General features: G+C 42.0%; 1 protein-coding gene across 4 annotated transcripts in view; it reads right to left on the bottom strand.

The window, feature by feature from the left end:
* The window catches only part of DTNBP1 (dystrobrevin binding protein 1), a 69,299-nt gene extending 62,799 nt beyond the window's left edge, over positions 1 to 6,500 (bottom strand). For 2 of the 4 annotated variants that reach the window (XM_074899721.1, XM_074899722.1), the window contains exons 1-2: positions 6,389 to 6,500; positions 2,751 to 2,801 (exon numbers count right to left, since the gene is read on the bottom strand). In XM_074899721.1, the coding sequence (XP_074755822.1) occupies positions 2,751 to 2,801; positions 6,389 to 6,444 (107 nt within the window). In that variant the 5' untranslated portion in view covers positions 6,445 to 6,500. Of the gene's footprint in view, positions 1 to 2,750; positions 2,802 to 6,162; positions 6,183 to 6,388 lie in introns of those variants that run through there. The other 2 variants (XM_074899724.1, XM_074899723.1) reach the window with 2 other exon arrangements.
* Positions 6,501 to 23,299: the final 16,799 nt, after the last annotated feature.

Genomic DNA, 23,299 nt, shown 5'->3' with positions numbered 1-23,299 from the left:
TGTGTCCACACACATCTGTGTTTAACAGCTATGCTGAGCACAGAAATATTCCCTAATATTCACTTTCATAAACATTTTGTCAATTCTGGTTAAAAATGCATTAGACAATATATCTTACAAGAATATTCCAAAGCTAGGGTTGGGGTTTTTTTCCCTCATTATTTCATCATAGCCCATTCTTACCTCACTTTGACTATGTCCATTAAAAATAACTTTTATGAGATAATTTCTTAGTACAGTTAAAAAACATGCAGGATGAACGTTGTTTAAACTTAAAACAGTGAACGGAAACATTCCAAAAATTACACTACTACACATGTTCTTTACATCAAAAATAAATTCTAAGATAAAGAACCTTTGCCAGTTTAATGCTCTAATGATCTCCCATTGGATGCATACATTATCATTAATAACAGCTTGAAACATAAAGGTAACTTTTAAGTGAAAGAAAATAAACAATGCAGCACTTTTAAGGATGTATTATGTGAAGATCTCGATGTCCAAGATTCATCTTTTGGAAGATTACCAGAATAGACTGTTTTGCACTGTCATCCAAAAAATTTGAATGGAAAAAACCCAAATACCATAAATGAAACATTTTTTACCTTAAACCGAGGGAAAAGTGATAAAATCAGTGAGGTGGGAAGGGACCTCAGGCAGTCTCTAGTGCAACATCCTGTTCAAAGCAGGACCAGCTATAGGATCAAACCAGCTTACTCAGGCCCTTGTCCAGTTGTAAGCTGAAAACCTCTGAGGACAGAAACTTCACAGGCTCTGTGAACAACCTATTCCACTTCTTGACTGTTCTCATGAAGAAAAAGTTCTTCCTTGGAACCTTTTCCTGTCTGAACATCTCTTGTTTCAACTTATGCCTATCACCTTTTTGTTCCCACCACATACCAATTGCCTCAATACCCTCTCCATAGGTAATGATAAGCTTCTGATAATGGTAAGTCTTTGATAATGATAACGATAAGTCTTCCCAAAGTCATCTATTCTCCAGGCTGAACAAGCCCCAGCATACAGCCTTTCTTCATACACAGAGAGTTCCAGCCTCAATCACCTTGGTGGCCCTCCACTAAACTTGCTCCAGGTTATCAATGCCTTTCTCACACTGGGGGCCCAAACTGGACATAATAGCTAGATATGGTCTAAGGAATGCTGAGTGCAGGAGATAAACACTTCCCTCAATCCTACTGCCTGTGGTCCTGTTCATACAGCCCAGAAAGCTGTTGGCCTTCCTTGATACCAGGCATGTTGCTGTTTCACATTCAGCTTGCTGTCTGCCAGGATCTCCAGGGTCTTTTCAGCAAAGCTGCTTCCTGGCTGGTCAGTCAGACCCAGTCTGTATTATTGCAGGGAATACCTTCTTCCCAGGGAAAGACTTTGCATCTATACCTCTTGAATTTCATGAAGTACCCCTTGGCCCATATGGTCCTATGTGCTTTTATGGGTTGAGTTCCCCAAAGCAATCTTCATCCACTACTGGTCAGTCACTTCCTCAAACCCTTTTGCTAGGCACAGATGACTGGGAGACCTTGTTTGTGAGGACTGAAGCAACAGAGGCACTGAGTACCTCAACAACTGTCATTTGCTGTCACTAAATCATCCACCCCATTCATCAACAATCTCATGTTTAGAGAAAACAACATTCACTTCCTGACCAGACGGTCAGTAACAAACTCCCACCTCACCACCACCCTTACTGGCATCTCCTCTGCTCCTGACCCACAAGCTCTCAGACATCCTTACAATCAAGCTAAACTGTGTTTGTCCCAGAACTTTATCAACAAAGCAGAGGTCACCCTGGCATTCCCCTATTTGTGATGATCCAATTGTTTGGTCCAGAGCTTTTCTCAAAAAAAGATGGGTATTTACAGTACACCAGATGAATCAAAATATTATGGACTGGAAACATACAAAGAAGGCAGTTGCCTAAAATAGTTGTATTCAAACCTTCACCCATTCTTAGTTTAGTTTCCATGTCTTGTCAATACAACCAGTCTTCTGTTAAAAAAACCCCTTTACATCCAAAACATCAAATTTCAGAATTTAATACAGTTTATTTCAGATGCCTTATTTTTTGTTCAGGACTTGTTTTAAAACTAATTTGTGTCTACACACTGTGTTTTAGTACTAACATGCTTTACACTAAAGCATGTCTGAGCTCATTTGAAGAAGCAACATTCACAGACATTATGTACAGAGATTAAGTAGTCTTTTCCTCTAGTTTACACAGGTTGAAAGAATGAACAATATAGTAAAATACAGAGGATTAAAAAAACCCACCACCACAATTCTTAAATCTTCTTGAAACAGATAATGGAAGTACTCCATTACACATCTATTTTCCACAATAAAAAGCCTCATATTTCTGTTCTTGCACTAAAAAAACCTGAATTACAATTTTAGTACATGAGATTCACAGAGATTATAAACAATTACATTTCAGTTTACTGCAACCTGAATCTTGTATAGAGTACCACAATAATGCTGAATATTCACATAATTTAAATAGTCTTTTATAAATTGATTGATGGCCATCAAATTATTTAGGCCTATCAATGAAGGTTGTATTAAGCAAAGTACTTCTTTGATATTAGGGTTAAGCTTTTCTGTTGTCAAAAAATATTCTGTAAAATTATATGCAAGTGTTCTTGTAACTGGCTCTTATATGAGTCACTTTAAAATTTTTCTTTACCAAGAGCATCCTAGATCAATAAGCTGTATGTTAAGATGTTCAGAAGTACCTCTGCCTGCTTTTTTTTGCTTCTCTTGACTTCTCACCCAAAGTCTTCAACCTATAAATCAAAACACAAAACCATCAGACATTTCCAACACCAAAACCAGAGAACAACTTGTTTGAAACTAATGTGTTAATTCCAGTCTATCACAGTTAATTTTGCTTCGGCTTATTTCAAATAAATTTCACTTAGCTTTGTGGAGACTGTCATATGAAATTATTTACACTGATACTGCTTCTAAATTATGAGATTTTTCTACAAATGCATCAAGCAATTGGGTATGAAAAGCTATATATCCAAGTCATCCGGCTCTTGATACTGCTTCCTCAGCAGACAGGTATTAAGCTCTGCATGGAAATAACCAATCCAGTCCTGAAGAACACCCTTTACAAGAAGGCATATGTACCAAGGAAAAGCATGGCAGTCACACAGAGACACTGGTACCCACACTTAAGGCCGTAAGTCTGCCAACACAAAACTAGTAGGAGCATAACTTTTCTTCTGCCAACTATCAGAATCTCCAGCAGCATCACCATAGTGCTACTACTGAGTTTATCTGAGGCTTATTTCACCTATTGCCAACTTCAAACTGACTGGTATCTTGTTCCTAAAAATAAAAAACCGAACCAATCAAACAAAAAATCCCTAAACCCCAACCAACAACAAACGACCCTACACACACACCACACAACCCTTATCCACTCTACTCTTTTTCAGTCAACCCATATATGCTACTCAAATTGGCATGGCAGAGTGAGAACCAAAGCCTCCTGCTATTCTCTGACCATCAAGATGACTGATGTCCTCAGCCTCTAAACCCTTTGGAGTTCCAGCTGTCCAGGACACCAGTGATTAGGAAGAAATAAAGGACACACAGAAACGAGCAAGATGGAAATGAGCTGTAAGCTCCAAAGGTATCCTCCAGATGACATAAGAGATATATAATCCTGAGTGATCCAGTGACTGACAAACACCCCTAATATGAAGATATTCAGGCTCCTTCTAGGATGAGCCCAATCACTCCTCCAGTCTTGAGCACCACCAATTTCCAGAACTCAAACAAGAAACCTTAAAGGTCTACAGCAAAATAGGTGGTTGACAATTTAAGAAAAGACATGATAAGACAGGTCTCTTGTCCCTGTTAGAGAGAGGTTCATAATAGTCAAGCTAACAACCACCACAGCACATTAAGAACAACACCGCTGCAGAAACCTCTGCAATTCACCCTCTGTCACGTTCCCCAGTATTCACCTCAGCCTGCAACAGCAGCACGCTCTGCATACAGGGACTGAAGGAAATGCTGGGTCACAACTACCAGTTCTCTTACTAGAGTATCTGCCAGGCAGTTAGAAGTAAAGGGTAAAGGATTTATCACTAGACTACACAATATTGGCTTCCTTTCAGCAGTGTTCTCTGTACAAAGTAGAGGCAGTGTGAGCCACATCACTCAAGCTGTCAGAAGCACACAAATTACTGCCTGAACACAGACAAACACAGCTCACTGTTCTGCTTTTTCTCCTCCTACAAAAGATTGCTTGCAGGTAAATGGGTCAAAATCTAGATACTTCACTCACAAGATGCACAGAAGTAAATTGCAGACACAACTAAGCAGGGGGAAGGGGAGCTCATTTCTTTGTAGACAGAAATGGCCTCTAACTCTAAATCGCTCTTTCTTTAGACCACACAACCCCAGATTTAATCTTTTTCAGCAGTATGTAAACGTTCCCTTCTTCCTTTGGAAGTATACTCGTTCCTTAGAAGTCCTGGTAAAGCTTCTCCCTCACAATGTTTCAAGAAAACCAACTGTTCCACTTTGCAAGCATTCATGTGTAGTTAACAAGTTGGCCACAACTGGCGCAGCCTTCTTGACACCATAAATACTTTACTTGGGTCTTGACCATTTTGAACTGAAGTCTTAACAGCATAGAATTACTTCTATTACCACTTCGGTGTGGCAGGGAACAGAGTAATTCAGAGCACTATGGTACTGAGGTTACATTGTCTAGGAAGAGAAGGGGGGCAAACAAGACAAGTGATGTTCTGGTCTGCATCCATGGGGACACTACAGAAAAAAAGCTGATGCTCTCCACAGCCTCTGCTACTGTGAGTCTGAGATACAGATTCCCAATGGCAACAGATTACACTGCAGATGAAAACACTTAAAGATAGGACACTCCAAGAAAGACCCATTAATGGAGCTGCTAAAACACAAAGATGGAAATGATGAGATCAGAGACTGTTCTCAAAACAAAATAACACATTGCAATACAAGGAAGAAGGCAAATTAGAGAGCACATGGAAACACTGACTCAATTGCAGCAATACATGGAGATACAGAGTTAAATGACCATTGGATCCAGCATGTTGCGACCTTTCTGTTGTCTTTCAACATGTGAAAAACGCCTTTTTCAGAAGAACTTTACACTGTACTGAGGCATCACACCCTGTGAGAAGTTCTAAAAATAACAGCAAAACAGAAAGACAGCCAGCAATAAGCAATGCCTCCGTGTTCTTAAGACATTTTAATATTCAACTAGTTTAAGCCAGATAACATATAAACAATTTATCCAGTTGATTGGTAGCTTATTCTATCATTTTCTCTGGACCATCATATACTGTTGCAAGTAATTATAAAGTATTTAAGTTTCTGGAGTACACAAGACTCCCATCACTATATATAAATATTTAGCATAGGGGTATTATAAGGCAACCTCAACACGGCTAAAGACCAGACAGTTTTTAAAAGTAATTGATTACAACACGATACTCTCCTGTTGCTCACTATGAGCCAACAGTTTTGCTGCCCAGGCATGACCTTGTTCTCTGTCCATCCACTGACTTCCAGTAATGCTCATTTGGACCAACCGCTTATACTAAAAATAGCATTGATACAAGGCCTATCTAAAAAAAACCTTCCGAGGCAACGTAGAAATAATATCTTTCTACTGTTTCATGTAAGCAAGGGGCTGCTCCTTCCGCTTATCCTGCGCTTTTTTTTCCCCCAAGCGGCAACTCATCTTCCAAGAAAAGCTTTTCACATGCCGAACGGAGCACAGCGATGCTCTTTAAGCAATTACGTTAATCTATAAAACCTTGAAGGTCAGTTACTTCATAAAAAATTCAAGCGCGTTAATTGACCCCATGCACGTCTTCCCCGCTCTCTCAAAACGGCAGTTTCTCTCGCCCTCCCTTTCCCCTGACCGCAGCTGCCTCCCGAACACCATGGCACCTCCTCCCCTCAGCTCCCGCCCGCAGCTGCAGGCCACCACGGAGCTGCCAGGGCTCGCCCGCCCGCCATGACCCGCTCAACCGAGGCGGGAAGGGACGTGGGGGGAGGGGGGCCGGGTTAGACCCAGGGGCCGTGTTTCCAGCCTGTCCCGGCACCGAAGCGGGAACCGCCAGACCCGCCGCCGGGTACCCGCGGTGAGAGGGAAGGGCTGCGGCCGGGGGTCCCGCCCCCGCGGCGGCCACCGCCGCCACCTCCTCCTCCTCCTTCTCCTCCCGCCCGCCGGGCCAGTCCCCGCCCCCACCCCGCGGCCCCCGGTCACCTGCTTCCCCCTCCCCGCCCTGCTGCGGGGCGCGGGTCCCTCTCCTGTTCCCCCCGCCAGCCCCGCGGGGCCGGGCCGGGCCGCAGTGGCACCCACCCGGCAGTGAGGTCTTGCTGGACACTCAACAGCCGCTCCCGCAGCGTCTCCAGCATCGTCCCGGCCTTCTCCGGCGGCGGAGACCAGCGCCGGGCCGGAGGGGCGGGGCCCAGCTCCCGCCTCTCCCTCCTCCCGCGGGCGGGGCCAGCCATGCCGCGTGCCGGCGGCCGTTCATCTGCTCAGCGGAAGTTCCGCCCCCTCTCTTCCGGCGGGCGCCTCGCGAGGGGCGGGGCGGGGCGGGGCGGGAAACGGCGCGAGGGTGCTGGCGCAGTCAGGGGCGCCGCGGGGCTGCCGCGGGGAGCTGTGTTCAGCTGCGGTCCTTGTTTTACGGTTCGGGTGTGCGAGTAGAGCTATGTTTAAATCCCAGCGTCGCCTCACGGCTAGATCTCGAGAAGCATGTGGGTCCCTGAAGTTGCAGCTAGAGGCTTTTTAAAGACGGCAGTAAACTCCTTGGCAGGTTGGGATCCTCGCCGTAATGATTTTGGCATCAGCGATAGTGGTGTACGACTGAACTCAGGGAATCGGGCTTTGCAACAAAATTTTAGAAGTATGGAAAGCACAACCACTGGGTCTCTCTGGGTTTTCGGAGTAATGCTTCAAAGTCCTTGCAAAGCAGGTAGTTGAACTGTAAGTATGTCTGTGTGACCCACTTCTGTTTTCTGTGGAGACTGCTAGACTTGTATAGATACAAGTGATTCTTAAAAAGAATGAAAAAAGTTCTGTTAGTTATTGCAAGTAGTAAATAATGCAGTGAAAATTTTTAATTCAACTAGATGCTATCAGTTCAAATAATAATAGTTATAAGTCACTCAACTGATCTTGAGACAGTTTAAGTGGAGCCAGACCTTTTCAGAACAATTGGTTGGCCTTTCTGGATGACTGTATTTACAGTCATAGCAATAGGAAAACACTCTCCCACCCTGTGTGTTTTCAGTTCATATTTGAGGAACACAGACCTGGGATTTAGATGAATCTGGGAAATCTTAAATTACTATTTAATTGAGACTAATTTTTACATAAAGCAGCTGAGGTTTCAAAGTAAAAACATTTTATTTGTTAACCAATTCAGTTTTGGTTAAAAGTTGAAAAAAAACGTAAACTGAGAGCACAGAAGTAATTTGTTATGAGGAGAACGTATGCGGAGGGGGGAACTGTTGGGTGTGCCATTTAATACTGCAGAAGTATACTCAGAGTGGTTCAGGGTACATTCAGTCAACTGGAAAATTGACACCATAATCCCATTCATTCTCTGCTTGTGTGCTTTTAGAATATGGGGCCTATAGGTTACTTCTGATGTGGTTTACTGAAAATCAATATTGCTCTGTGGACTTAATACAAGTTAAGAGCTAAATGCCTGCTAAAAGAAAAATGATTGGTTTGATCATTTCAGGCATTGAAATTGATGTGGCTCGCCTCGTCTTGAGGTCAGAAAGACTTTTCACGGCAGAGTGCATATATAGTTCTGTAAAAGAGCATATGTCATTTAGACAGTATTTTTCTCTTTTTTGGCCTAACAGCAGTATCTGAAAGTAGAGACTCTTCACTTCCCTGGATGGTTAGCCTCCCAGATTACAGAATCAGAATCGCAGAAATGTCTAGGTTGGAAAAGACCTTGAAAGTCATCCAGTCCAACCATCAACCCAACATTGACAGTTCCCAACTACACCACATCCCTCAGCGCTATGTCGACCTGACTCTTAAGTACCTCCAGGGATGGGGACTCCACCACCTCCCTGGGCAGCCCATTCCAACGCCTAACAACCCCTTCTGTAAAGAAATGCTTCCCAATATCCAGTCTAAACCTTCGCTGGCACAACTTGAGGCCATTACCTCTTGTCCTATCTCTTGTCCTATCACTTGTTACTTGGTTAAAGAGGCTCATTCCCATCTCTCTGCAGCCTCCTTTCAGGTAGCTGTAGAGGGTGATGAGGTCTCCCCTCAGCCTCCTCTTCTCCAGACTAAACACCCCCAGTTCTCTCAGCCGGTCCTCCTACGACCTGTGCTCCAGACCCTTCACCAGCTCCGTTGCCCTTCTCCGGACACGCTCGAGTCATCCAATGTCCTTTTTGTAGTGAGGGGCCCAAAACTGAACACAGGAATTGAGGTGCGGCCTCACCAGTGCCGAGTACAGGGGCAAGATCACTTCCCTGTCCCTGCTAGCCATGCTATTTCTGACACAAGCCAGGGTGCCATTAAGAGAGGAAGGACTTGAATCAATAAGTTTTTTTCTGATGTATTCACAGACCCACATTACAAATGCTGCAAAAGCTTTGCAATCTGGCCTTAGGCAATACGGGAATTAAAGTTTTCAGAAAACAAGGCAGGGGTTTTAACCTTTAATTTTAACCTTTCCTTTCAGAAGACATATGAATTTGTTATGTGTTACCTATTTTCAATTTTCTTTTGAATGTTTTTGTCTGTGGTGGCTCTAATAATTCACTGTGAGTGAACACTTTTAGATTCCATTGCTTGTTTTGCAGGTAAAAAGATACTATTCAGAGACTGTTCTCTTGTACAGTGTCATTGCCATCTCTGTAAGAATTTGGGAAAAGAAATGTGTTGAGATAGTGTTAGCAGTCACAGTAATCCTAGAAATACAGGACTGGAAGAGACTTCTAAAAGTACATACTATGCTCGAGGGCTGTGATCAATTATAAAAACATCACAAAGAGTTTTGTCTAACTGGTTCTTAGGAACTGAAGGAGGTTCTGCAAGCTCCTTAAGTTAACAGCTCACATGTTTAGCTTGATCTTTTTTGTTTCTATAGTGAGTAAGCCCAGTTCCCTTTTTTTCCTTGTAGTAATTTTCCAAACTTCTTATTCTGGTTGGTCTGATTGGGACATTCCCCAGTTTTTTCAGAAAGTGCAGAGCTATAACATTTCCACCACTGAAGTTGAATTGCATGGCTTCGTTCTGAGCCCTACATGTTACATATTTATACTAATTAATTCATATCCATGTACAATAACAATCAATTTAACAAAGAGCGCTTATGTGGCTTGACAACTGTTCATCTGTTTGACCCAATGTAGATTATTACTCTTTTGGACAGCAAGGCAGGTTGCTGAGATGGGAACAGATTCTTCAGGTGTTAATCCAACGCAGTGCCACCTAAAATTCTGTCAGGGGCTTTGGATCAAGTTTTCTAGAGATAAAATTAATGCTAAGTAACTTTCTAATATCAATTACTTGTTCTGCTTATTTAGTAGTTAAGCATTTCACAGCTGATTATTTGATATTAACCATGACCTGAGTTTGAGTCAGGGCTTTCAAGTTTATTATTCTGCTTCTCTGATACTAGCATAGGTAAAATCTTGTGCAGGCATTCTGTATGTGGCTATACTGGCCTCTACAACAAAAGCATAAGCTTTCTATGCTTTGCACATCTGTAAAGAACAGTGATAGAAGTCGGTAGCAATAGTTATTTAGAGCAATAAAGCTCAGAAATGTATTTGACTGGATAATCCTAGTGGCAAATGAAGATTTCTCTACTTTTCTAGATCAGCAGCCCTTAGAGGTGTAAGTTGGGCTATATTTCTATAAAGTTTAAGCAGACCAAAGTCATCCCTAGTCCTGCCTTTGTCCGATTCCACCTTTCCTTAGGCTTTAGTGACCCCCAATTTAGATTGATTTTACATTAAGGCTGCCATGAGGGAGTGATACTGCATGACTAGGTTCATTCCCATTAAGGTCTGCAGTGAAAGATAAGTTTAAATACTTCCCCATCCTGCTGATCTGATGTAAAATTTAGTTTGTTTAGGTGTCTATCTGGTCTGTGTCTTGATCTCTGCTTTTGAGTGCAGTTAGATTGATAGCGTCCAATATGACACTTTCAAACTGACTAGAAATAGTAAAAAAAACACCTCTCAGCCCTTCACAGTGTCTCAGGTTTGTGGAAGTAATTTTGTCCTCCTTAGAGTCTTGCTGGTAGAAACTATTTTGGCCTTCATGTAATTTTTGAGTGCTCAAAGCAGAAGTGCTTTATCAGGCCTCCTTTAACTTAGAAGATGTATCAGTCCAGTGGAATTAAATTCTGCTCTCATTAAACATTTTTACTCTCATTCTTGGTCCAGTTTTCAATTTATTTCAAAATAACACAAGTGATGCAAAATAACATATGACATCCATTCCATTAAGGCAGGGAGCAGAGACCAGATTTTCTGTGTCAGAACCAAGTACCAACTCCTCTGCTTCTTTTTCAGAAATAAACATAATTAATTTGAATCCAGGTTCCACTTCCCACATCAAGAACTCATAACAGTGTTTTGTGTGCAATTGTAAATGGTTTAAGTTGTCGGGCAAGGGCACTGCTGGAGACAGGCACCCCTACAACAAAGCTCAAGCAGAGACTGAAGGCACAGGTTCCTGGGCCTGTTGTTAAAGGGTGTGGATGGAAGCCACAGGTGAGGTTAGTGAGGGCCATTAAGTGTCCTCAGGGCTCTGACACAAGGCAAGGGAAGTTTGCTGAAGTGTTGATCAATGAGGCTCCCTAGAAAAAACTTGTGTCAAATGATACGGTACTTTATTTGATCTTGTGACATCATTCTCACACATGCAATGGGATAGGTGGGGAGAATTAAAAATATGGGAGGGGTGGCTTATGGTTAAACCATAAGCATGGTTTAACAATCTCATTATTTTTAGGGTTTGGGTGCAAATTTCATAATTTTTTATTTTTAAGATCTGTAGGATATGATCAAAAGTTGACAAGTGAACATTATAGGTCTTGGACTCTAGACAGAATTTATTTTTTAGCTAGATCTGTACTGATATAAAGCTTAAATGTTGTTAGAAATACCTGAGAGATAAACTTTAACTCTAAAACTCTATTACTGCCTTTTTAACTTATAAAGGCTAAAATGAAAGTGTGTATTAAGGTCTTGATTCAGCATGTCTTGCAGGAATTCCACTGCATGCTGAAAAGAAAGGTTGGTATCTGTTGAAGAGTTTTATTGCCCAAAGCTTCAGCAGAATCACATGACATCAGCAGAAACTAAATTTGATCATTACATCATAAGAACTGTCTGTCATAGTCTCACTTATCCTGAGGCTTCATTACCATTTCTAGGCTTCTAAGAGCCCCCTTTTCCAAATTAACCTTTATAGCTTCCTAATAAGAGTTAATTTCTGCTCTTACCTGTACTAACTCTTGGGGCTTTAACAACATAATAAAGTCTCTGCAGCTGACACAAAGCTTTTATATTCTATAAATACAGAATATCTTTTTATCTCAATAAAGCAAGTTGGTTAGGAGGGGTTTTTTGTTTTTCCTAGAAACTAGCACAAAAAGATATGGACAGTAATCATTGCTGATCCTAGTGAGAATTGGAAGAATAATTTCTGTCCCACAAGTAAAAATATTCTTAATTTGGTTCACACAAGAACGGGTATGGGACTTGATTTCCAGGTTAATATAGGTTCAAAGACCTGTTTTAGATGTTAACTTTTTAATGGACCATCTTTCTGACAGCATGAAAGGTATTTATAATTCTAAATTTAATATTTTTCTATGGCAAATTTGAAGATTGTCTTAGTCTAAACTAAAAAATTCATATGTATAGTACCCTGCACTAAGATAATGATTTAAAAAATAGAATGAAGTTGGAACTGATGAGCCCAGAGAGGTGTGCTCTAAATGAGACAACTGGAGTACAAAATAATAGAAGGATACGTTACTTCAGTTTTGCTGTTTCTGTGAAAGAGCCTTTGGAGGGGGGGCACATCATAGTGATAGAGATAAGTAATGGTGAAATTCTGTGGTACTCCTCTCCCACTCTCCTTACATCATATCTAGTGATTGAACACATGACGAATTGCTGCCTTTCTGATCTGTAGGGAGAAATTGGGGGTGAGGGGAATGGGCTGCTTAGCAGAGTTAGGAAGCTAACCAGATCCTTTCTGCAGGATCTTAATTGCTAAATCTGATGTTGGGGAAGGAACAGGACCAGATACCTGGGGACAGATATTTCCAAGGGCAGGCTGTAGTTATACTTGACTGGATGTGGTGGCAAAACACATCCTGAAAGGAGTAACCCCCTCAACATGGCTGCTGTTCCTCTCCTTTCCTGAAACCTACTCAGATTCAGTGGGGTGACTTCATATTTTCTTAATCTTCCTTCACGGCTATGTTCAGTCATGGAGATGGGAACAAGAATTTTGCTGTCACCAGTGAAGGTGGCAGAGCTTGAAAACTACTTAGAATGCAGGACATGGGCTCCTGCTATCTTTCCTTTCCCCACATCTTCTTTTCTGCCTTCACTTTCTGCCTAGTTATCTTTTTGCTTTTTTTTTTTTTTTTAAATAATCAGCCAAGACTATCCCTTCCTCAGTGCTGCTGGTGGCAGTGAGACAACCAGACAAAATGTGAAGCCTGCTGCTGCTTGAAGCCTGTCAGGTGTAGTACTGCCTAGTAAGATCATGTGCTCTGGCTGTTTCTCCACCAGTGAGCTTGCAAATGAAAGTTGGGAATGTTACTGTATTTCCTACTCTTACTGAAGTTTTCTTTTTTTTTAATGTGCTTTTGCTAAGTATCATCAGATGGGATGCACCTGTCCCAGAGGGGGAAAAGGATATTGGTGCAGGAGTTACCTGGACTCATTGAGAGAGCTTTAAACTAGATTTGAAGGGGGAAGGGGACAAAACTGGAACTCCCAGATATAAGCCCCAGGTTAGATTACCAGAGTTTGTGGGCTGGTGTGCCAGCGATGACCCTCACCCTGCTATCCCAATGGAAGCAAGGGATGGAGGCATGCAGCACAACAAAGATGCAAGGAATATTGATGGATCAGTAACTGTGGTAACACCTGTGAAAGCTCAGGCTGGAATTAGGACCTCTAAATGCAAAAAGGTGCTGGGACAGTTATGAGTGGTATCCCCAGTGGTTTTGGGGCCACTCCTGTTTAACATTAATGCTCTAGATGAGGGGATCGAGTGCACCCTTACTAAGTTTGCAGACAACACCAAGCTGAGTGGGAGTGTTGGCCTGCTTGAGGGTAGGGAGGCTCTGCAGAGAGACCTGGACAGGCTGGAGCCATGGGCTGAGGCCAACTGGAGGAGTTTCCATAAGGCCAAATGCCAGGGGCTGCACTTGGGCCACAACAACCCCCAGCAGCGCTACAGGCTTGGGGAGGAGTGGCTAGAGAGCTGCCAGTCAGAGAGGGACCTGGGGGGGTTGATTGACAGCCAGCTGAACAGGAGCCAGCAGTGTGCCCAGGGGGCCAAGAAGGCCAATGGCATCCTGGCTCGCATCAGAAATAGCGTGGCCAGCAGGGACAGGGAAGGGATCTTACCCCTGTACTCAGCACTGGCGAGGCCGCCCCTCGATTCCTGTGTTCCGTTTTGGGCCCCTCACTACAAAAAGGACATTGAATGACTCGAGCGTGTCCAGAGAAGGGCAACGGAGCTGGTGCAGGGTCTGGAGCACAGGTCGTAGGAGGAGCGGCTGAGGGAACTGGGGGGTTTAGTCTGGAGAAGAGGAGGCTGAGGGGAGACCTCATCGCCCTCTACAGCTACCTGAAAGGAGAGTGCAGAGAGCTGGGGATGAGCCTCTTTAAAGCGACAGGACAAGAGGTAATGGCCTCAAGTTGCACCAGCAAAGGTTTAGACTGGATATTGGGAAGCATTTCTTTACAGAAGGGATTGTTAGGCATTGGAATGGGCTGCCCAGGGAGGTGGTGGAGTCCCCATCCCTGGAGGTGTTTCGAGTCAGGTTGACATAGCGCTGAGGGATATGGTGTAGTTGAGAATGGTCAGTGTTACGTTAATGGTTGGACTAGATGATCTTCAAGGTCTTCTCTGACCTAGATGATTCTGTGAATAGATCAGCAATGGCTCCAGACTACTTCAACACATTTTGTGTCTTCCTGGATTAGTTGAATTGACCTTATCTCTGACATTATCGAAAAGACCACAAAATGGGATTTCTTCTATCAAAATAACAGCTAATAGGAATAATACTTCAAAAATAAAGACTTTATTTAAAACATTATAATTTGGATTCTCTCAGTATCTTGAAACTTCTGTACAATTAAGTTTTTCAAAGTTAATACAACAGCATCCTGATAGGAAGTGAGGATCATAGCTCCAGCTACTGAATGAAGTTCAGATAAGAGTGTCGATTTTGAGAAAAGGACAAAATATGTAGTGAATTAGGCAGTTCCACTAGAGGGCATAGCTGTGTATAGAAAAACAAAATAGAGACACGCTAGTATTCATTTCCCTGGAAGTGCATGTTTCTTGAATGAGCCAAATATTACTGATAATGTATGAAGTACAATTCATGGCTTATTTAGTCTCAGAAGGACACCTTAAAAATTACTACTGGCTTGATTGGCATCAATCTCAGTGTGTAGTGGCCAGCTGATATTTGACATAGTCACGATGTTGCTTTCATAAGCTCCTTTCTCCTGGTTAAGCAGGCTTAGGAGATCTGTGTTACACTGGTTAACTTGTATTTTTATAGACAATGCAGATTGTCTTTGGAAAAAAAGCAGGGATAAGAGCCTCATGTCCCTGCTTCCTAGCAGAATACTAGGTTACGCTATTTCCAGTGACTCTTGCTTTGTCACTTCTGTTGAAATGGTCTGAGGGAATGCACTTACTAACAACTGATTTTGAAAGAAGCCATGCTGTTGTGTCTTTGGGGGGAGGATCCCGTGGTCTTACAGGCAGTAGCTGCCTGTCTCAGGCAGGTTTAGCCTGTTAATTAGAAGACATGTAGACTGCACAACTTGCATAACTAATCTTGACCCTGTTGTCAAGGAAATTAAAAGGATGTATTAAGTATGAATGAATGCTGTACAATAATATTTGGAGTAGTATTAAGTAGTTATGTTGTGTGTGCATCTGCTAGGTTTCGTTCTTGTGTGTAGCTTTAGTAGAGCAGGCATTGTATCATAGGATTATATGTTCCCCTAGGCTATAAAGCATAATTGGTTTGAGTAAAAAGTCGTGTGTTTTTCTTGTCATTGCAGTTGCAAAAAAATGCTGGTGTGACTGCAGCTACACTTCCGAGGGCAGGGGGCAGAAAACTTTAGCAAGGGCTGTGCCTGTTGGAGGTGTTCCCAAAGGGACTCCCCTTCTATTGCTGTATGCTGTGCCAGCACTAGGAGGCTCTACTGGGGTCTCTGAGCAGGTGTAAGTGAAGCAACAGAAATGCTGTTTGCAGAGAAGGGTCTGCAAAAATGCTAGGAAACTGCTGCGAGTGGATGGGATGTGTCATGAAGCACAAGGGGGAGTTTAGTCGAATAAAATACACATTTTCCCGGTGCTTACTGCTCTATTTTTCTGTATTACTTTCACTTTTCTATTACCGTGACCAATTTCTGCTCCCCTGGATGTCAGAAGGATGGTTTGAGGGAAGTGGAATGAGGCTCAGAGTGAGATTCTTGAAGGACAAGCATACTATGTGTCAGTTTTATTGATCAGAGGCAATTAGCTCAGCCAAAACCAATTAGGACACAGTTTTAGTTTTATACACACAGACATTAATCGCTCATTATCCAAGTGAACTCTAAAGGGAATTACAATAGACTAGCAGAATAAAATGGCTGTTCTTTTGCTGTTAATGGAGGAGTTTTCTGGATTTGTATTCAATACTAAACTGATAATTTCACTGACTTCTTTTTACATTAAATCAGCTTTTTTAAAAAATATTTTTTCCATTAACAAGATCTTAATCATCTGTCATTCTGGCCTTTCTGGTGACAAATATCATCCCATGAGTGAATTTAATTGCCTTTTTTTTTTTCTTACTGTTAACTCCTCCCCTTGTCTGCTGCTCTTGCTTAAGGCAATTTTTGTTGAAGCCTTCTGGCTGACTGCCTAGCATTTGGCTAATAATTCTGTGCAATTGTCAACTTCGTACTGTTTCTGTGTTTGAAATTGAATTCTCCTTCCTCAGTTTGTATGGGTCTGCTGTTTACTAGTCCATTATGCATAGAATTTAGTCCACTTACGCTGTAAGTAGCTTGGAGACAGGGCGCTTTTTTTTTATCATCATGTTATGTTTTATTTATTGAGCATAATTCAGTTTGAATGAAATGAAATAGTCATAATGGTTCTTGTACTGTTGCAGAACTTTCTTATCACAGTGTATTTTGTCAGTTTGATTTATTTTATCTGTCTATTTACAGTTGTTGTGACAACCCAGAGTTGCTTTACTAGCTACAGCAAAAGTACCTCATCCTCTTGAAAAATACTCCATATTTCAGATTAAATAGCATCAGGGTAGACCTGAGAATTGCATTGGCAAGCTTTGATTTAAAGTGTTGTCTGCTCTCTCACATTTATTTTTTTATTTTAGGTATACTTTTCATTTGGAAAGTAGCTGTCATTGCTGGATATCAAGGTGCATTGCATAGACAAATATTTTTCATATGAAAAACACTGAGACAGGGAGGCCAGATGCTTGTACCTGCAGTTACAGCACTGGCTTTTGAGGTCATTAAAAGTGGGATGTGCTCATTCTGCCACATCTAAAAATAAGAGCACTTCAGTGCCAAATTTAAGGCACTATGTTTGCTCATTATAGCCTGTATATCCCAGTACACAAAATGGAAAAACTGGATTGGACCCGTTTGCTGATGATATAGTGCCATCAGATATAGTATTGGCTTCTGTAGGAAGTTTTCATGGTCTATCCATGTCTAGTAGCCAAATATCCACTTGTTCTCATAAAGCAGTTTAGAGCCACTTTTGCAGCATGCCTCCAACAATTGTGTGGTAGAGTTTCAGCATGGTTTTATTGTTTAGATTCATTCCAGATCCAGCAGTATGATAGGGAGCTACAAGGATTATGAACTGCTCTCACGTTTTAAACTAGAAACTTGTTGCAGTCCAAAGATATGCATTCAAGGTCTGGCTTTAGATATCTAGATTTTCCTTTGCTCTTCCATCTCTGAATCTGTTAGCGTCATAACATACCAAGTTTCTATTTATTTGTCTGCTTAGGTATATCCTGCAACTAGCAACTTGAACTAGGAAATTATTTTTACTGAGTAAGCAATAAATGGACTTACACAGTGCGGTTTGTATTAGCACTGTCTGTACATGGCAGTAATATTAAAGACTTTGCTCATATCTGCCTTGATGTTGCAGTCACCATCTGCGTTTAAACAATATGTTGAACAGGAAGAAAATATATTTTATGAATATCATTTCCTATGATGGGTTCTGTGGTCATCAAGTTGATCGTGAGCCAGCAATGTGCTCCTGTGGCAAAGGAGGCTGATGGTATCCTGGGCAGCACTAGGAGGAGGGTTGCCACCAGGTGGCAGGAGGTGATCCTTCTCCTCTGCTCAGCACTGGTGAGGCCACACCTGGAGTACTTTGTCCAATGCTGGGCTCCCCAGTACAACAGAGGTATGGATATACTGGAGACAGTCTAGTGAAGGACCATGATGATGACTAAGGGATTGGAGCATCTCTCCTGTGAGGAAAGGCTGAAAGAGTTGTGGCTGTTTCACCTAGAAGAGAGAAGGTTCATGGGAGATCTTATCAATGGATATAAATACCTGAAAGGAGAGCACAAAGGACAGAGCCAGGCTCTTTTCAGTGGTGCCCAGTGACAAGACAAGTGGCAATGGGTACAAACTGAAACACAGGAGGCTCCCTCGGAACACCAGGAAACGTTTTCACTGTGAGGGTGACTGAGCACTGGCACAGATTGCCAGGGAGGTTATGGAGGCTCCCTCCTGGGAGACATTCAAAAGCCACATGGACATGGCCCAGGGCAACTGACTGTAGGTGGCTCTGCTTGAGTAGGGCCTTGGACCAGATGAACTCCAGAAGGCACCGCCAACCTCAGCCTTTCTGTGAGTCAGTGATGTCTGTACAACCTTAGTGGCTTGGCATACCATATTAAGTTTTCAGCTTATGACTGTTTATGACTTCGTTTGTACTTCTTTTTTACTCATATGTACAACTTTTGGAAGTAGCCTGTACACTGAAGACACAGATCTTTGAAAGTAGAGGTTGCCCTAGATTTTATGTGGAACATTGAGCTAAAATGCTGATTCCTTGATTCTTACTGTAATAGCATGCTTACTGTAATACCTTTACTATATTGCTTTAATCAGGCAGTGCTGTGGTTTTTTGCTTCTGCTAAATCATCAGTCTCTAGGAGTAATTTGGTAATTTCAAATTAGCTCATTTCATACTCCAGGTTCTGATAATGCTTTCTGAATATCAGTAAATGAACACTCAAATACATATAAACATACAAGATTTTGAATATTCAGCAATTACTGATGGAATTGTTGTATAACTAGAAATCAGGTCTTGTCAAGGTTCTTAGCCTTAAATATTCATGTTAGACCAAAGATTTATTTTGGCATTAGTGTCTATGCTTTTTTTTCTCTATGAAGAGCCTTAGTATGACTAAGAAAAAAGAATAATGTAAAATACATCATATTTTATATGTGTAAGCATACATTGTGTGCATGTAGAAATTAATGTCATGACTGTAATATTTTCATTTTTGCAGTAGCAGAGGAAAATCTTAACTAATTTATATCAGACAGTTAATTTTATTTTTCACAAAAGTAATTTGATTTTAAATAGACTATTCAGTGTTTTCAAATTGTCAGATAGGCTGAAGAACAGACATTGAGAGACGAAAACCAATCCAGCTTTATTTACTAAAATTTAGTGATTCTATTAAGTTCATATGAATTGAGTTTACACATGCATATTGACGATGCCATTAGTCCATTCTGTCATTACCAGAATAAGAATGCATCACCTACTGGCATTCATTCTCCTGTTTAAAAATACTTTTCAACAGCTCTCACTTTACATTTCCTTGCTACTATAAAGCAGAACAACTTGCTTTTTATTTCATTCACAAATGAAACATCGGCTCTTTTCTCTCCAGTAAAATGCATCTTATTGAAAATAAATCACCACTTAAAGAAACATAGACTAAACGTCAGGAATTACTTGTGTTAAAGTATATATACATCTTCTGCATAAGAGATTCATACAATCCTTTATTCAACACAAAATCTACAGTTTTAAGACACCAAAGTAAGTTGTTCTGTGGAAGTAATGAAGGTTTTAAATTTTTTTTTTCTCCCACTTTCTCAGTCCTTCCTATCCTCAGTGCTCAAGTACTTCTTCCAGCTCCTTCCCATGTCTTTTGCCAGTTTGGCTGAGAATGTGGCAACATATGCTGTTGCTGAAATAATCGTGTGCTGATTGCCTGTTCATTATATCCATGGTGATTGGCCAACTGGCTGAACTGCAACTGGCTTTTCCTTAATGGTAGCACTGATTTTGATCCGTCTCTAGCAATCGACTTTCACAAAATGTATAGGAATTTACTGTCTTTGAGAACTATGTATATCTCTGAAGTCTAAAATGCTCAGTGGACTCATAGCTTTAGGAAGGGGAGGCCTCACATTACAGTTGTGTAAGTCTCACTTGGGAAATCAGGTCAAAGTTACTGTCATATTACACTCACATCTCAGGAAAAAAAAGAACCTGAAAGTCCATCAAAGTTAATGAAAGTATCAGAACTATTAGTTCTAGCTAAAATTACTCAGGGCAACAGAATGGCTTTTAATTTTGTAGCGTTGTCAAAGGGAGAACCATTTGTGAAGTTTTGATGCCTGTCGAAGTTAGTGAGGTTACATAAGTGTAACTTAATGGAATATGGTTTTAAAATACTATTGTACTGTCTTTTGCAGAGCAAGTAAAAGATGAATCCTGATGCAGTGAAGCAAAATACTCCAATTATATAATAACAGCTGTATCTCACCACAGATTTTTAAAGTTGCATGAGGTTCAAAACATAGGTAGTGTTTGGTCAGATCCACTGATACACAGGCACAAGGCAGGTTCTCCCATTTTCTTAACAAAATCTTTGTCTAGCTTGCATCTAGAGTGCCCTTGTGTCCATAAGACATTGTTATTATTTTTCCAGTACAGCATTTGTGTTAAGTGATTTCAAGGTCCTATGTTCCAGACACTGCAGAAGGAATTCTTGCTGCCTCAGTGATCTGAAAGCCCAAAGCACACAGGCTTCAGACACGGAGGTCCTCCTCATCTTCCCTGGAGCAGGGGAGCCATCTAGCAGAAATTCATCAGCCTGCAGAGTCTAACAGGTGAACAAGGTTCCTGCTGCGCAATTTAAGTGAATAGATGCATTCTTCCATCAAGTATATTCTGTCAAATTGGCATTTATCATTTGAAACCTGTATTTCAAGAAATTTTCTATCTAGCTCCTGTAAACAAGAAAAAGGATGGAGTTGAATATTAATGTTCCTTAATTTGCTTATTTCTTGCAGTGCTTTCTTTTAAGAAATGAATGTTTCATTTTCTTCTTTTCATACAGCATAGAGCTTGGTTTAATTCATTCCATTTATCAACTGTTCCAGTTACTTGATATGAGAAACAGGACTCTCAAACACTTGAACAAAACTACTCTACCATCTATGAACTGGAGCAGTTGTCTGTGGTATACTGAAACAGGACTCTTTGTTGATAGTGGGAAAATTATGCTTTGTCTTACCAAAAGAAGACTGCTATTATCAAAGCACTCAAGTTTAAGCTACAATACTATTATGAAAGCTTTTCAGGGACACATGCAGAAATAATTGGAGCTGAAGTAACAGATGCCTGCTGATTTCTGGGATTAAAGAGGTTTACTGTGGTGGGTTAACTGTAGCTAAGGACCAAACTCCTACCCAGCCCTCTCCTACTCCCCGCTTTTTAGCAGCACACAGGGAGAAAATAGGAAGAACAACAGGCACAAGAAAGCTCATGGGTCAAGATAAAGGCAGGGGGTTTGCTTATCAGTTGCTGTTGTGGGTAAAACAGACTCAACTTGGTGAAAATTAATTTGATTTGTTGCCAATTATAATAGATTTGGGCAGTGAGAGACAAAGAAAGACAAATGGTACAGCACCTTTCCTCCCCCTGTTCCCATGCTCAACTTCACTCCCTTACACCCAGCTGCTCTGCCCTATTCTGAAGTGGTGCAGGGGAGGATGGGGGTGTGTGGTACAGTCAGTATACAATGATTTTCTCTTTGTCATTTCTTCCTTCTCCCCCTTTTCCTCAGATCTGGTATGAATTCTCTACAGGCTGAGTGTCAGTAAAATCTTCTCCACCACGGGCTTTTCCACAGGCTGCTGGGAATACCTGCTCCAGCACCGTGGAGCACCTCTTCCTCTTCCTTGTCTGACCATCGTGTTCCCTCTGCTGTTTCTCACTCTTTTTGTTCCCTCTTCCTGTGCCTCTCCAGCATTTTTTGTGTGTTCTTAAATATGTTTTCACTGAGGCACCACAAACAACTTTGCTGATGGGTGCAGCTTTGACCTGTTGTGAATCTGTTGCTGAGCCAGGTGGAAAAGGCTGCATCTAGCATAGGGTAGCTCTTCCCACAGAGACCACCCCCGCAAATCCTCCTGCTACCAAAGCCTTGCATTTGCACCAAATAGTTTCTTGTTCTTTTCCTTCCTTTAATACTAAAATACCAGTAATCATAACTGTATGTAAGAATAATAACTGTTGTCCTTGTTTGAGTCTAAAGGGAGAACACCACGCAGCCACTCGCTCACTCCTTCCCCCTCAGGAATGGGGATGAGGAAATACAACAAAAGGCTCAGGGATTGAGACAAGGACAGGGAGGAATGACTCACCCATTATGGTCATGGGCAAAAGGCAAACTCAACTGGGGAAGAAAAAGAACATCAATTTAATTTGCACACCACCTTTTAATTTACCAGTCAAACAGAGTGGGACAGTGAGAAGCATTACCACATCTTAAAAACACCTTCCCCTCACCCCTCCCTTCTTCCCGGGCTCAGCGTTTCTCCCGATTTTTTTCTACCTCCTCCCCCTGACGGGAGTGATGAATTGCAATCAATTCATCACTCGTCTCTGCTGCTCCTTCCATTTCAGGGGGAGGACTCCTCACACTCTTCCCCTGCTCCTTTTACAGGAGAGAGTCCTCCATGAGCTTCCTCTGATGTGAATCCTTCCCACAGGCTGCAGTTCTTCCTGAGCTGCTCCAGTGTGGGTCCCTCCCATGGGTTGCAAGCCTCCCCACAACGAACTGCCGCAGCACAGGCTTCCTTCAGAGTCCCAGCCTTCTTTGGGTGCAGCCACCTACTCTGGCATGGGATCCTCCATGGGCATCTGCTCCATGGGCATCTGATGGGCATCTGCTCCACTGGTGACCTCCATGGGTGGCAGGGGGACAGCCTGCCCTCTCTCCACAGTCTGCAAAGGAATCTCTGCTCTGGCACATCTACCCCTCCTCCTCCTCCTCCTCCTCCTCTTCAGCTGACCTCAGTGCTTGCACAGATATTTCCCTCACAAGTCCAACTTCTCCTCCCAGATTCCCTTTCTTAAATACATTGTCACACAGGTGCAGCCACCATCACTAATTGGCTCAGCCTTGGCCAGAGGCGGGTCCAGCTTGGAGCTAGGGGAGCTTCAAGAACCTTCTCACAGGTACCATGGCTGTAGCCCCCTCCTCTGCTACCAAAAATCCCACCACGCACATAAAAACCCAACACAACTGTATATCAGAATAATCTCAGTATTATACATGGCATGGTCAGGACTCTTTGTAACAAGTAGTCACTCAGAACTGACATTAAGAGACTTCCCAGTTCTTATTCTCCCTTCCTCAGTGGATGAAGACTTTGTACGATGCTCCTTTTCAAAGTGGGACCCAATCACAAGTGGTCAGTTCCGAGCTCCACCAGTTCATTTCCTTAGCAGGTTTTAAACCAACTGGTTCATCACTAAATGATCCCTTTCCATCCCACAGACCCAAATATAGAATTCTTTGAGGAGTTCAGGGAGATTATACTGTTACAGACACAGTCATAGCTGTCACGATCTTCAGGGAGAGCTCTGATAGAAAAACCTTTTTCTGCTTCTCATAGGCCTGATAAA

The sequence above is a fragment of the Athene noctua genome, chromosome 2, assembly GCF_965140245.1.
Source record: "Athene noctua chromosome 2, bAthNoc1.hap1.1, whole genome shotgun sequence".
Classification (NCBI taxonomy): domain Eukaryota; kingdom Metazoa; phylum Chordata; class Aves; order Strigiformes; family Strigidae; genus Athene; species Athene noctua.
Note: the sequence above shows the minus strand (reverse complement) of the source record. Positions and strands in the feature narration are given on the sequence as shown.